The sequence below is a fragment of the Aotus nancymaae genome, unplaced genomic scaffold (assembly GCF_030222135.1).
Source record: "Aotus nancymaae isolate 86718 unplaced genomic scaffold, 86718_ANA_hifiasm-v0.15.2.pri h1tg000058l, whole genome shotgun sequence".
NCBI lineage: Eukaryota > Metazoa > Chordata > Mammalia > Primates > Aotidae > Aotus > Aotus nancymaae.
In genome coordinates, this window is record NW_026988472.1 from 36,919,719 (window position 1) to 36,936,068 (window position 16,350).

The following is a 16,350-nucleotide window of genomic DNA, read 5'->3' on the forward strand; positions in this document are numbered from 1 at the left end:
AAGAGATCAGAACCCACAGAAAAGCAGGAGGTAGGGGTCATGCTACAACTCAACAGAAAGGAGAAGTTACAGAAGTAACAAGAAGAAGGTTTTGAGAGGGGACTTGCAGTGTTTGAGGTTAGGGAACAGGAAATGACTTAGAAATGCATCTGGACCAGGTAAAGTGACCAGCCCTTACTTTTAGTTCAAAATTGGCATGTGAGGTGTGGAGATGGCCCCAGTCAAATGACAATGGTTTCCTTTAGCTCCATCCAGAAGGGGAACAAGATTTCTTTGCCAAAGTAGAAACCATGGGATTGCCACTTTTACTGTCTGGAAAGGATGAAATACGCTTTTTGAGCACTTCATCAATATCATGAACATCCAGCTTTCTCTTACTAACTTTACTTGGGCAGAATGCCTTACAGGTCATACCATTTGTGTGTTTAAAAATAATCCAAGGCCAGGCGCAGTGGCTCACGCCTGTAGTCCCAGCACTCTGGGAGGCCAAAGCAGTTGGGCCATTTGAGGTCAGGAGTTCGAGACCAGCCTGGCCCACATGGTGAAAACCCATCTCTACTAAAATACAAAAATTAGCCAGGTGCGGTGGCAGGTGCCGATAATCCCAGCTACTTGGGAGGCTGAGGCAGGAGAATCCCTTGAACTCAGGAGGCAGAGGTTGCAGTGAGCCAAGATCGCGCCACTGCACTCCAGCCTGGGCAACAGAGCAAGACTCTTTAAAAATAAAACTAAAAAAAGAATAATCCAAGGGTTCTGTCTGAGCATCTATGCCAGGCTGTGAATCAACAATGAAACAGCATTTCCAAAGATGAAACAGTTTGGACTTTGGGAATTGTGTGATGTCAAAAAAAAACACACATTTATATTAGAGCTGTCCTTGATACACATGTCCCTTGGGAGGTCCCTCTGCCTTCCCCTCTTGTGGCTTTACCAGAGCACTATTAGCCAAGTCCACATTCAATTCAGCACCTAGGAAGATTAGAAAAGTAAGTACCACTGGAGAACAAAGATGAAAGACAAAGGACACAAGTCAAAACCACCCAAACATGGAGAGGGCCATGCGCTATGATATATTCCAGATGAGAAGGCAGCCATATGGCGGGGCTAAGAAATCTGTACTTCGCAATTTTTCCAGATGGCTCTGAAACAGGCAACCAGCATCACTACACCTAGATAATCTACAGGCAGGGACGGGGAAGCTTTTTCTGTAAAGGGCCACATGGTAAAGCATATGGGCTAAATCAGGTTTCTGTCACATTTTCTTGTGTGTGTGTGCTTTATAACCCTTTTAAGATATAAAGATAATTCTTAGCTGGAGGGTCACACAGAAACAGGCCAGATGAGCAGTATCTGGTCCAAGGGCTTCAGTTTGCTGCCTCCTAGTCTAAGGTCTTTTCCAGCTCTAAATTTCTAACAAGGACACTTGCCTGTTAATTCTACTGTCTGAATTCCCAGAAGTAACATTCTTAGCATTTTTTTTTTAGACGGAGTTTCGCTCTTGTCACCCAGGTTGGAGTGCAATGGCGCGATCTCGGCTCACTGCAACCTCCACCTCCTGAGTTCAAGCAATTCTCCTGCCTCAGCCTCCCAAGTAGCTGAGACTACAGGCACATGCCACCATGACCAATTAATTTTTGTATTTTTAGTAGAGACGGGGTTTCACCATGTTGACCAGGATGGTCTCGAATTCTTGACCTCCTGATCCACCCACCTCGGCCTCCCAAAGTGCTGTAATTATAGGCATGAGCCACTGCGCCTGGCCTCATTCTTAGCATCTGAAACTAGAATCACCTGAGGAATATTTCCTACGTTCAAGTTAGCAATCATTAAGTGTTGAAAAAAGAACAGCTAACAACCAACATAACTAAGACTCTTGCTTTTTAAGGAATACGTGGAGTAACATTATCAACTAGGATTAACAGAAACCGTGTAATAGAGAATGAGAATTCTTAAGAGTACCAGTTTCCACTTTACAATCTCAAATCCCTAATCCAAGCTAGTAATTCAAGAACCTAGAAAAAGAGAAAAGCCCAAAGCAAGCAGAAGGAAAGGGTAACAGCAAAAAAGTCAATAAAATTGATACAAAAACTAGAGGAGAAAAAAGTGAAGTAAAAAACTATTTCTTTGAAAAGATTATTAAGGTGAACTGTAGCAAGATTTAGGAAAAAGACAAAGTTTGCCAGTATGTAGGAATACAGGCGACGGCATACCCTGCAAGCACCAACAGGATGAGGGAACACTGCAAATCTACACACATAAATGTGGCAACTTAAGAATGAAATGAGGCAATTTCTCTAAAAACACAAACTATCACAACTCACCCAGTATCAAATAACCTGAACAGTACTATAACTACTAAGGAAACTAAATTTGTAGCTTAAAAACTCCAGAAAGAGGCCAAGCGTGGTGACTCATGCCTGTAATCCCAGCACTTTGGGAGGCCAATGCACGAGGACTGCTTGAAGTCAGGAGTTTGAGACCAGCATGGGCAACAAGAAGAAACCCTGCCTCTACAAAAATTAGCCAGGCAAGATGGTGCACACCTGTAGTCCCAGCTACCTGGGGGGTGGGGTTGGGAGGCTGAGGCAAGAAAATTGCTTGAGCCCTGGAGGTAAAGAATGCAGTAAGCTGAGACAGCACCACTGCTCTCCAGCCTGGGTGACACAGCAAGACCCTCTCTCAAAAAAAAAAAAACACCCCACCACTTTTTTTTTTTTTTTTTTTAAAAAGATGGGGTTTCACCATGTTGGTCAGGCTGGTCTTGAACTCCCGACCTCAGGTAATCCGTCCGCCTTGGCTTCCAAAGTGCTTGGATTACAGGCGTGAGCCACCGCGCCCAGCCTGGAGAGTTCTATTAAACACTTAAAGAAGAATTAACACCAATTCTACACTATCTCTTCCAGAAGGGAAGGCTTCCCTATTTTATGAAGCCGGTATTATCCTAATACCAAAACCAGACCAAGACAGTCCAAAAAAAAAAAAAAAAATCTATAGACCAATATCCCTTATGAGTATAGATACAAAAATCCTGAACAAAATCATCAGCAAATAGGATTCAGCAATACGGAAAAATTATACTCCATGACCAAGTGAGATTTATTCCAGGTATATAAGGCTAGTTCAGTATTCAAAAAAATCATAATCAATGTGATCCACCATATTAATAGGCTAAAGAAAAATAACACATTTTATATTAATTGATGCAAAAAAGAACCGGACAAAATCCAACACTCATTCAAGATAAACACACAAAAATAGGAAAAGAGGAGAGCTTTCTCAACTTGATAAAGGGTAACTACAAAAACCCTTCAGCTAGCACAGTACTCAAAATGGTAAAAGACTGCTTTCCCCCTGAGGTCCAAACAAGACAAGGATGTCTGTTCTCACAGCTGCTATTCAAGGGTAACCAAAGTAGAGCCAGCTCAGTAAGGCACACACATTAACAAGTTGCCCAAGGTCACACACCACTAATAAGTGGTGGAGCCGGGATTCAAACCGCAGCAGTTGGGCTCCAAAATCCAGTGCTTTTACTCACAACATTGTTATATATGCAACAAGAAGAAGCAAGCCATCTGTAGCGTACGTTAAAGTGGTTATCTACTTGCGATAGTATCAGGGTTGTATCCCCGCTTTCTTTATATTTCCCTAACCCCATAGTGTAAAATGAGCAAATGATGTAAAAAGACAAATCCACAAACCACTACATGAACAGTTCCTACAGCCTTCAGAAGCAACGCCAGACCCTTTGTTCAAAGAAATAAATTATAGGAACTCCATTAAAAATTTGTCACAAAATGCTTTAAAAAAAAAAAAAGTCCTAAACCTGACAAAAACAAGCAATGGGGAGAAGATTCCCTATTTAACAAATCGTGCTGGGAAAACTGGCTACCCATATGCAGAAAACAGAAACTGGACCCCTTTCTTACACCTTATACAAAAATTAAATCAAGATGAATTAAATATTTAAATGTAAAACCCAAAACCATAAAAACCCTAGAAGAAAATCTAGGCAACACCATTCAGGACTTAGGCATGGGCGAAGACTTCATGTCAAAAACACCAAAAGCAATTGCAACAAAAGGCAAAGTCGACAAATGGGATCTAATTAAACTAAAGAACTTCTGCACAGTGAAAGAAACTATAATCAGAGTCAACAGGCAACCTACAGAATGGAAGAAAATTTTTGCAATCTACCCATCTGACAAAAGTCTAATATCCAGAATCTATAAAGAACTTAAACAGGCCAGGCGCAGTGGCTCAAGCCTGTAATCCCAGCACTTTGGGAGGCCGAGGCGGGCGGATCATGCGGTCAAGAGATTGAGACCATCGTGGCCAACATGGTGAAACCCCGTCTCTACTAAAAATATGAAAATTAGCTGGGCGTGGTGGCGTGCGCCTGTAGTCCCAGCTACTTGGGAGGCTGAGGCAGGAGAATTGCTTGAACCTGGGAGGTGGAGGTTGCAGTGAGCCGAGATTGTGCCACTGCACTCTAGCCTGGCGCCTGGCAACAGAGTGAGACTCTGTCTCAAAAAAAAAAAAAAAAGAACTTAAACAAATTTACAAGAAAAAAAACATCAAAAAGTAGGTGAAGGATATGAACAAATACTTCTCAAAAGAAGACATTTATGTGGCCAAAAAACATATGGAAGAAAAGCTCATCATCACTGGTCATTAGAGAAATGCAAATCAAAACCACAATGAGATACTGTATCATGCCAGTTAGAATGGTGATCATTAAAAAGTCAGGAAACAACAGATGCTGGAGAGGATGTGGAGAAAACAGGAATGCTTTTACACTGTTGGCGGAAGGGTAAATTAGTCCAACCACTGTGGAAGACACTGTGGCAATTCCTCAAGGAACTAGACCAGAAACACCATTTGACCCAGCAATCCCATTAATGAGTATATACCCAAAGGATTATAAATCATTCTACTATAAAGACACACACACGTATATTTACTGCAGCACAAGACTTGGAACCAACCCAAATGCTCATCAGTGACAGACTGGATAAAGAAAATGTGGCATATATATACCATGGAATACTATGCAGCCACAAAAATGGATGCATTCATGTCCTTTGCAGGGACACGGATGAAGCTGGAAGCCGTCATTCTCAGCAAACTAACACAAGAACAGAAAACCAAACACCACATGTTCTCAGTCATAAGTTGGAATTGAACAATAAGAACACATGGACACAGGGAGAATATCACACACCAGGGTCTTGCAGAGGGTGGAGGGCAAGGGGAGGGATAGCATTAGGACAAATTTATGCAGGGCTTAAAACCTAGATGACCAGTTCATAGGTGCAGCAAACCACCATGGCACACGTATACCTATGTGACGAACCTGCACATTCTGCCCATGTATCCCAGAACTTAAATAAATTTTTTAAAAAGTCTGTCATATTCTTGCATCTCATACCAAAGGGATTAGTAATAGTAAGCTCTTTCCTCTCTCTCAACACCAAGTCACCAGCTCCAAATTAGACAAACCCACACGTAGGAACAAACACTTGGACAGACAAATCCATGACCATCTTCCTCAAAACCCCACAAACAACTGGGCCACTTAGCTATAGCATTATACAGGTAAAAGATTCAATGTCACACCAGTGACTCAGGAGTCTGAGGCTGGAGGATCCCTTGAGTCCAGGAGCTCGAAATCAGCCTGGGCAGCACAGCAAGACCCTGTCTTTGAAAAACAAAAACAAAAAACTACGTCACTACTGTTTTCCAAAGCATGATCCAAGGCACTGGCCCTGAAAATACAAGTTGAATATCTTTTATTCAAAATGCTTGGGACCAAAAGTGTTTTGGATTTTTTTTTTTTTTTTTGGAGTGTCTGCCTGGTACTCACTGACTGAAAGTCCCTAATCTGAAAATCCCAAATTGGCATTTTTTCAAGTGTTATGTCGGTGCTCAAAGTTTCAGATTTTGGAGCATTTTGATCAGGGATGCTCAACCTGTATTCTAAGGAAAAGGACTGAGAAACATTCTATATTCACCTCTACACTCTAAGGATAGCAAAGGAATCTGGAATGCCCACAGGCACATCTGTCTTGTTTGAACACTGTCATCTACAGTCCTTCTAGAAGGGAGAATTCAGTATTAAATATAGCAATGTCCTAGGAATTGCTCAGGATTCTCAGTGGAGAAATTTTCATTCGAGGAAAAAAAAGTGGACTCACGCAACACAAGTAATTGATATCTTACATCTAAGTGTCCTTTTAAAATTCTGCTTTAATAACTTAGGGAGGAGGCCCTTCAAATAAAGTAGACCAGCCTTCAAAACACAGGCCAACCCATTATTTTCTGCCTCTTCTCTTGCCAGCAGAGCTTTCGTTACCCTTCAAGTAAGTTAAATTCACACCTCTTTATAACTGAGCATCTCTATCCACTGGCACAATTTCAAAGCACTGGGTCCTAAGTATTGCAATTAGTGTTAGGTATTTTATGTATCATTTGACACTCTTCCAAACACTTTATTAGACATTCCACCCAACGACACAGTGTGTGGGATTTTGGTATCATTATCACCTTCATGGAGAGGGGAAAATTAAGGTGTGTGTAAAACTACCCAGAGTCAAGTCAGTTCAGGAATCTAGAACATGCTATTGGCTCTTACCAGCTCCTTTTGAGTTTGCGGCTTAGCACGTAAACACATTTATCACCAGTATCACCACTACCGGAACACAGATGACAGTGTCAATTTAATGAAATCCAGGCCTACCACACCTCAGGGCCGCAGGGCTGTTTTTCCTGGGGTCTGGAAAAGTGCCTAGCTGTAAGGGTTGTAAACAGCATTTGTGCATGGTTTACATACTTGGTTTGCAGATTCAATTGAAGAGTTTTCCTGACTTTTCAAAAGAACTGAGTCTATAATTAACTTACCACGAAATGGTGGTTGGAGCCACAGCATACACCAGCAGGCTTAGGTTACAACTGCAGTGAAATAGTGAATTCAAACACCCAGAAATGCAGAGACTCCAAAAACTAAACTCAGTAATAACTTTATTGACGTTTTTAAACAGATACCAGTAACTTTATAACTAATGCTTATCTGTGAAAGATTAGCATAACCATGGTGGTTGAAATTAAAATTGTAAAGCCTGAGCCAGGCAGGGTGGCTCACACCTATAATCTCAACACTTTGGGAGGCAGAGGCGGGTGGATCACGAGGTCAGGAGTTCGAGGACAGCCTGGCCAACATAGTGAAAATACAAAAACTTAGGCGGGTGCGGTGGTGTGCGCCCATAATCCCAGCTACTCCAGAGGCTGAGTCAGGAGAATCGCTTGAACCCAGGCTAAGGCAGGAGACTCTCTTGAACCTGGGCAGCAGAGGTTGCAGTGAGCCAAGATTGCACCACTGCACTCCAACTCAGGTGACAGTACTGAGACTCTGTCTCAAAAAAAAAAATTATAAAGCCCGTGATTCCAGATCTTCCAGGTACCATGTCCAAAATCAAAAGCTCTAACTTTTTAAAGCTATTGGAGAACACAGCATTTTAACCCTTATCTCCTGAGATGGTAGCTAAGGACGGAAACTGCCAATTCAAATACAACGGAGTAAATTATATACTAAAGGGATGAGAAGATTCGTTAACTCCACTGCAAACACAAAAGTGACTTTCTCAAAAAAAAAAAAAGACAAATTGACTGACTACCGGTTATTAAATTAGAAAGTCTCATGCAGGGCTTCAGATTACTTGAAAAAGTACCCCTCCCTTGTTAGCCAGGATGGGGGTCGCTCCTAGTGCTTTGATTATGGAGTCAATTTCTTAAACAGCTGTCATCCCTTCCAAAGCGTTTTTAAAAATAGTGAACTACCCAATGAGAACTAGATGAGGATTATAGACACAAAGCAGAAACTAAAATCTTACCATATGCTACCTCTATAGGTTTAAGGAAATCGGTATGACTTGGAAACTACAATCTAAAAAGAATCATTATGGTTTACTCAATTTTTTAATGGCAAGCCCACAATACTAATTCCAGGCAACGTGAGGTTATTCAGCCTGGAGTCACATGGAGCATAATCAGTGCAATTAAGAATCTTTTGCAGAGTCGGGAAAAGAGCATTTAAAAAAAAAAAATCACAAAGCAAAAGAGGATGCCAAAGGAAGACAAGGCCAACAAGGGATCTCCCGGAAGCAGTCCATAAAATATTTTCAAACACAATCAACGCATGAGAATACCTACGTAAAGCATACAAAAAAATCTTCTCCAAAGCTGTCAAATTCTGAGTCCAGGTGCTTCCCGGCTACTGGGAAGCACATGGAGTATGTTGGAGGAAGAGGAAAAACCAGGTAGAAATTGATGGTGTGCTGATACAGAGTTTAGACTTTATCCATGGGGTAACAGGAACCCACGGAAAGGTTTTTAAATGGAAAAGGGGACAGGGATCCCGTTGAGTTCCTAATGATCGAGCCTAACCCCAAATGGAGACAAATGGGGAGATCGTAGCCAGGAAACTAAAGTAAGGAACAGGTGGTGAACAACAAATTTGAGAATATTGGCAGGCAGAAGCCACAGGATTTAATGACAGACTAGGCTGACTGGTTGGGCTGACGTAGGTGTGCCAAAGGTTTCTGACAAGTTTTTGTTGTTGTTTTAAATAAGGAACCTACTAGAAGAGTTCTCATACTTTAATCAGCAACAGAATTACTGTGAGGAAGATGATTAAAAATGCAAAATCCAGGAACTCACCCCCCTCCACCAACTGTGATTCAGTCCCTGGAGAGTGGGGCCCAAGCAAGCATTCCCCTCCCAGTCATCAGCCCAAAGGCTTCACTGTTAAAGCAACAGTGTCTGCACCTGCGGTGTTATCACAATGAGGGATTAAAGTGTAGTGGGACAGGATAATAATGCTGAAGGAGGGGGAGGAAGGAAACTTTCTCTACTCCTGAGAAGGCTAGAAGCAATATGAACTACATTGTTTAGGTTGTATTATTTAGGCAGTTATAGCTATTTAAAACACACAAAGAAGACATACTTCCACCAGAAGGCAGCTCAAATACAGGGGAGCGTGGGAGCTGCTTAAAAAGGGCGATGGTTCAGGAAATCATGGAGGGAAGGTCACCTCAAGCCACACGCTCAGTTGAGTAGGAAGCAATGACCAAACTCCTAACAGACCCTGCTGCAAAACTTAGAGAAAGATAGGGCCCGTCCACCTTCCCTGCCTAACAATTTGTGTGCATAACTGACACTTCGAAAAAGGACCAAGGAAATTTTGCTGATGATCCGTCATCCAAATTACTGAAATGGTCTAGTTTGAATTTAAACCAGGGTTTCTCTGGGCACTGTGGACATTTTGGGCTGTAAATGCTGTGGGGGAGTTGTCCTGTGCACTTCAGGATGTACTAGATGCTAGTAGCATCTCCCCAGTTGTGACAACCAAAAATGTCTCCAGAAATCGTGAGATGTCACCCACAGAGGGAAGCACCCACAAGGAGAGTCACCACCTTAAACTAAGAGGCTTCAGAATTGTGGAAGCAGAACCAGCCTTCTAGTCAAATAGACATGGATTTGAATTCTGTCACTCAAAAAGTAAAAAAACCTCAATTGGGTCTATTTATTTATCTTTAACATGGGGATAACAAGACCTAGTAGGGTTATTGTGAGGATTTATTTAAAATAATGCCCAAAGCACGCGGGGCAACAGTAGCCCCTGTGGCAACTGCTAAGTACTACTTTTCTGTTTACAAAGATTTCAAAGAGCTGCTTTTGTTTTTGAAGAGAAAGTAGGGAATGTGCCTCCAGCCCTGCCCTTGGGTGGAAACCCACACCCTCTAAAAGGAAGAGACAATATACAGAACCTGTAGTCTCAGGCCTTGCCCTCCCCAGCTTGGGGGTCTGAACCTGGGGTCCAAGGAGGGGGGCCTGTGAACTTGAATGGAAAAATATACACAGACTTATTTTCTGTAATTGAAATTTCACACTTTCTTCACTTATACTTTGAGGCCAAAAATCACACATTGTCAACTATACCTGGTCACTGTCACAAAAAATTCAGGTTTTTCTCCTGGCCTAACGATTTGTTAAATATCAATTTTTCTCAGCTCTACTTTGAGATTATCGAAGTTATTAGCCTTGCTGCTACATCTTGTTATTTGATGTGTTAATAAAAAAGCACATGGGCTGGGCACGGTGGCTCACGCCTGTAATCCCAGCACTTTGCGAGGCTGAAGCAGACAGATCACCTGAGGATAGGAGTTTGAGACCAGCTTGGCCAACATGGTGAAACCCCATCTCTACTAAAAATACAAAAATTAGCTGGGCATGGTGTCGTGTGCCTGTCATCCCAACTACTCAAGAGGTTGAGGCAGGAGAAATGCCTGAACTCGGGAGGCAAAGGTTGCAGTGAGCTGAGATCCCACCATTGCACTCCAGCTCTGGGTGAAAGAGCAAAACTCTGACTGGGATGGGAGGGGGAGAAGCAGCACATATTACCATACCACACATTTAGGGATTTTGTATTTTGAAGATGGTATTTTTAATTGGGTTATTTTATGCATTTAAAAGTCTTACTCTTACTGCACAGGCATCCCTGATGAGAGTCAAAGGCACAATAGAATCCCCTACCCCAAAGCTTCTCTGCTAAGCCCAGAATTCCCAAGTGGTCTTCTGTTTTCAATTTGTTAAACAAGATTTGTTATAAAATTTGTGAATTTGAGTGACACATTTGTTTCCCTACACAAATCATATAGCAATGGTCCAAATGACAGATCTAACAGCATCTGCCATGTTTCTGAATTCAGGACCATCCTCATAATTCTACAGCGTAAAAATGAGCGTCTCACTTTCCCATAATGGACGTGAACCAGCATTCCACCTTTAATGTAACATAAATTTGGTCTATTTAATCAGCATGTACCAAACATCTACCGTGTACCAGAAGTGTCTCCAGGATACACACCCTGGAGGTCTGCCTTCAAAAGATATGCCCAGCCAAGGGGATAGGTTTGCTAGACCTTTTCAGGGCTGACTGGCCTGCTAGAGACCTTCCACTCCAACATGGCAAGGAGAGGCTATAGCATGTAATTCACCAGTTTTTTTTTTGTTTTTTGTTTTTTTGGGGTTTTTTTTGTGGACACAAGAGTCTCTCTGTCGCCCAGGCTCAATCTCGGCTCACTGCAACCTCTGCCTCCCAGGTTCAAGAGATTCTCTTGCCTCAGCCTCCAGAGTAGCTGGGACTATACAGGCGTGTGTCACCACACCTGGGTGATTTTTGTATTTTTAGTAGAGATGGGGTTTCACCATGCTGATCAGGTTGGCCTCAAACTCCTGACCTCAGGTGATCCGCCCACCTCGGCCTCCCAAAGTGCTGGGATTACAGGCATGTGCCACCACATCTGGCCCTTTTTCTGTTTTGTTTTTGAAACAGGGTTTCACGCCATTGTCCAGGCTGGAGTGCAGTGGTGCAATCATGGCTCACTGTAGTCTCGACTTCCTGGGCTCAGGGGATCCTCTGGCCTCAGTCTCCCAACTAGCTGGGACTACAGGTGCATAAAACCCACCACATCTGGCTTTTTTTTTTTTTTTTTTTTGTAGAGACGGGTTTTTCCCATGTTGCCCAGGCTGGTCTTGAACTCTTGGGCTCAAGCACTTTGGCCATCTCAGCCTCCCAGAGTGCTGGGATTACAGGCATGAGGTATTGCGCCCGGCCTCTCACTCACCCTCTGGATACCCAAGCATCCTGCCTATAGTACATAGAGCTACGAACAGACCACATTTCCTCCACCAGCTCACACATACCTAAACTATCCAAACACGGGACAAGTTTATTCCTGTTAGCCTCAGGATAAGTCACAAAATGTTTTCTGGGCTCAAGAGTCCTTAAAGTCCAATACCTCACTTACAAGATGACCACAGATGAGCTGTTTTTTTTAAAAGCCAAAATAAAAATTTCCTGGGTTACACCTCATCAGCCAGAGCACTAAACCAGCACCACCAAGCCCAACCTACAGTTGCTCTTGGTGGTCTGGTGGCTGCTGCGCTCCCAACGCAGTAACAACATAATAACTAAGTGGTTCAAGTTTAATTCCACTAAAATCACATCATGGAACTGGAACATTAGGAAGGATTACTGACAAACGGGGAAAAGAACATGAATCCAGGCTCCACAGGCATTTGACTCACCCTTGAGTCACATCCAATATTCACATGCCAAGAGTAATGCCTTTTGACTCATTATCCATTAAATGTTTTTGGAGACCTCACAAGTGGATTTTTCACCAAGTGCCCCTTACTAAAAACTAAAAGAACTTGGATCCCAATCTAGTCATGATCTCTTTATTTTTCAAATGTAGATGCTGACAGTAAGGGCAATATGCTTCAATATGCTTCACCCCAACTAAAGTGATGGAAGAGAATACAAAACGAATCGGAGTTCTTACACCCAGAATACTTGTAATGACTCAAGGTCTGACAGATGCATACATACACACATCACCCCCGCCACATAATACTTCTTTCTAGAATGTTCACCTTGCCATCAAAGCTTTCTCATCTTTAAGAATACACTGGGAATTAAAATATTAACAGTTTGTTTCACCTTTCCCTCTTAAGAACGTTCTATTCTGCTCTATACACCTATCTCTTTATCGTCAATCTTTTTACTTCCTCTTTGCACAACTGAATTGTTAAGATGCCACTTTTACACCTTTCTAACTTAGAAAACGCCAGTTTCTCCTCCTCCCTCCCACACTGGGCATCCATGGTTCTCCTGGACAGTGTCAGCCCAAAGTGTTAAAATTCTCTTGCTTTTTCTTCATAAAGTCTTTCCCCACTTCAACAAAACGACAAAAACATCCCATTGTGAACCAGCACTTCAAGAGGCTAATCTAAATTTGGCCAAGGAGGTTTAAGGACAAAGGGAAGTGCCAAAATCCTGGGCTCCATGCTGAGATCACCCTCCTTAAAACCTTGAAGAGGCCGGGTACAATGGTTCTCGCCTGTAATCCCAGCACTTTGGGAGGCCAAGATGGGTAGATCACCTGAGGTCAGGAGTTCGAGACCAGCCTGGCCAACATGGTAAAACCCTGTCTTGAAAAACAACAATAACAACAAAAAAAAAACCTAGAAGAAAACCCATGGACAGGCCGGGCACGGTGGCTCACGCTTGTAATCCCAGCCTTTCAGGAGGGTGAGGCAGGCCGATCACTTGAGGCCAGTAGTTTGAGACCAGCCTGTCCAACATGGTGAAACCCCGTCTCTACTAAAAAAGAATATATATATATATACAAAAAAAAAAAAAAAAATTGGCTGGGCGTGGCGGGCTGAGCCTGTAATCCCGGCTACTTGGGAGGCTGAGGCATGAGAATTGCTTAAACTCCGGAGGTGGAGGTTGCAGTGAGCCGAGATAGTGCCACTGGACTCCACCCTGAGCGACAGAGTGAGACTGTCTCAAAAAAAAAAAAAAAAGTTAAGAAAACCCATGGATGAAAAATACAGGTGAGTGTTCACAAGATACTTACACCAGGGACACTTCCCAGGCTCACCCTTACTAGCTGGATGACCCTAATACGCTATTTCTCCTCACTTCTAAATTCAGTATGCTAGAACTCTCATTAACCATTCAGCCCTAGAGCTGGCAGGGTAATTACTCAATGAAACCTTGGCTCTTCAGCTCCACCCCTCAAACATCATTTCATCTCTAGCAGTCTCCCTGCCCTCCATCCTCACCTAGGAAATGTGGGAACTAAAATTAACATGCTTTGTTTTCTCCAAGTCACTTCAGACCACCCAAATACACTGACACTGCTTAACAACCCTACAGTGTGCTCCACAGCTATCCGCTTAAGAGTAAAAGCCGGAAGAGGTGTACAGTATTTTTTTTCTTTTTAATGGACAGGAAAGGCTCAGAAAGGTTAACATAAACTCAAGGTCACATGCAGAGCCAATCAGGAAGAAGCCAGAGTCAAACCCAGATATTGCTCCAATCTTTACTAAAATCGTTACGAAATCTTGTGCCTTCAGAGATCCTTTAAACTTGGGAGAGAAAATGCAAAGTACGTACTCAGAAATTCAGAAAGAAAGAAAAAGTCGGCCAGGAGCGGTGGCTCACGCCTGTAATTCCAAATCCCAACACTTTTGGAGGCCGAGGCGGGCGGATCACGAGGTCAGGAGTTCAAGACCAGCCTGACCAAGATGGTGAAAACCCGTCTCTACTAAAAATATAAAAATTAGTCAGGCGTGAGGGCAGGTGCCTGTAATCCTAGCTATCCTAGCTCCTCGGGAGGCTGAAGCAGAAGAATCGCTTGAAATGGGGTGGGGGGCGGGGAGGTTGGCGTGAGATCGCGCCATTGTACTCCAGCCTGGGCAACAAGAGCAAAACTCCGTGGAAAAGAAAGAAAAAGAAAAGAAAGAAGGAAGGGAGGAAAGAAAGAGAGAGAGAAAGAGAGAGAGTCAGTGTTAAAAATGGTAAGAGCAAAGGTTGCTCCATCTAATTCGAGGAAAACAGTGGGAAAAGCAAAATATGAGCCAGCCACTCCAAGTGGGACCTATGGAAAGTGCAGATTCAAGTCTGCGGCAGTCACAGGTTTAAAAGCCGCCAGAAAAAGAAAGGGCAGTTCTATTCTTCCTGAGACTCCCGTGACCCACCACAGGCGTACCCTGAGAAAAGAAGCCTGCTAAGTATCCCTCCCTTCAAATTTCCTGCACACACACAGTTCCAACTTTACCAGCCCTGTCTATTCTGGTCGGCTTTTTTTTTTTTTTTTTTTTTTTTTTGAGACAGGGTCTTGCTCTGTTCCCCAGGCTGGAGCGCAATGGCGCGATCTGGCCTCACTGCCACCTCTGCCTCCCAGGTTCAAGCGATTCTCTTGCCTCAACCTCCTAAGTAGCTGGGACTCAAGCGCGTGCCACCACGCCCAGTTATTTTTTGTATTTTTAGTAGAGACGGGGGTTTCACCATGTTGGCTGATCTGGAACTCCTGACCTCGTGATCCGCCCGCCTCGCCCTCCCAAAGTGCTGGGATTACGAACAGGCGTGAGCCACCTCGCCGGGCCGGCTGTCTTTTAATACCTCTCCAATTCGGGGTGTAAACGACTCCCGCGCCCAGATCTCATCCCTCCCCACCCTCAGTAATAATAATCGTTTCCTTTTCCCGTCCCCCAGTTCCTTTCCGGGGGATCTGTCTCCTACGCAGTCGGCAGAGAATTCTGCAAGCACCTCTCATCCGCAGACCTTTCCCCAGCCCCAGCTCCCTAAGAGGGGAAACCCCCACCCCCAAGAGGGAAATTTACCCGCCTGCAAGAACAGGAAAAGGTCGCGCGGCCAGCCTGGCGCGGCGCACGCCCCCAGCCCGGGCTCGCCGCGCAGGTCACGCCTCGCTCTGCCGCAGTCCCTGCAACCCTTGTCCCATGAGGGGTCTGCCCGCGCCCGGCAGCCTGGGGACTCCCCGAGCGGGAGCGCAAAGGCAGCGAGCCCGCGTGGGAGCGCGGGTGGACGGCCCGGGCCCGGAAGGGCGGCCCGGCCAGCGGGCACCCGAGACGGCCCCTCCAGGCCCCGAGCTGCGGCCGGGACGGAGCGCCGCGGGAACAGGAGCGCGGCCTCCGCCCGGCCGCCGGTGCACGCGGCCCCGCAGCGCGCTGCACAGCAGCCCGGGAGACTGCGGCGCCAGGCGGGCCGCCCGCATTGTTCGGCCCGCGGCGCACGCCCCGCCCGACACCGGCCCCAGCCCGCCAGGCGGCGGGAGCGGTGGGGATGGCCTCGCAGGTGGCGGCGGGAGCCCTCACCTTTGGCGCCGAGCATAAAGTCGAGCGTGCTGTGCCGTGCTGCTGCCATAGTGAAGCAAGGCCCTGTGCCATGCCTGGGGGAGCGGCCGTGGGAGACTGAGGGGCCGCGCGGCGTGTCAGGCTGCGGCCGGCGGGGAGTGCGCTGCGCCCGGGGAGGCCAGGACTAGGAGGTGGGAGGGGCCGCCAGCAGCGACCCGGGGCGCGGGGGCGGGACCGGGCCCGCCTCCGGGAGGGAGGAAGCCGGGACGCCTCCAGCCCCGAACTTCGAGAGCCGGGTGTGAGGACTCGCTAATGGTGGAAACGTGGGCGCCGTGCTCCCCGGCGTGCGTCACCAATGGCCGCGCCCTGCGCCAATGCTAGCGCGGCCGCTCCCGCCATCCGTTAGGTCACCTTAGATTTAAACAGCGCAGCAGGACTTCCGGGGGGCCCACCCCCTACACACCTCTCCCAAGCCATGGCCCCTCTTATTTCCTGGCGGAGTTGGGAAAATCAAATGATGAGATCCACCCCTGTAGTACTGCCTGCCTTTTCTTGCAATGTTGCAGTTAAACCCATTCGGATTATTGTTACCATTAGCCAGGGTCTGCTTTGCGTTTGGAGACTGAA

At 45.3% G+C, this 16,350-nt stretch overlaps 1 protein-coding gene across 3 annotated transcripts in view; it reads right to left on the reverse strand.

Annotated features, from left to right (window-relative positions):
• SMS (spermine synthase) overlaps positions 1-15,856 on the reverse strand; it is a 58,737-nt gene extending 42,881 nt beyond the window's left edge. For 2 of the 3 annotated variants that reach the window (XM_064364459.1, XM_064364458.1), the window contains exon 1: positions 15,745-15,856. In XM_064364459.1, the coding sequence (XP_064220529.1) occupies positions 15,745-15,793 (49 nt within the window). In that variant the 5' untranslated portion in view covers positions 15,794-15,856. The remainder of the gene's footprint in view (positions 1-15,744) is intronic. The other variant, XM_064364460.1, reaches the window with a different exon arrangement.
• Positions 15,857-16,350: the final 494 nt, after the last annotated feature.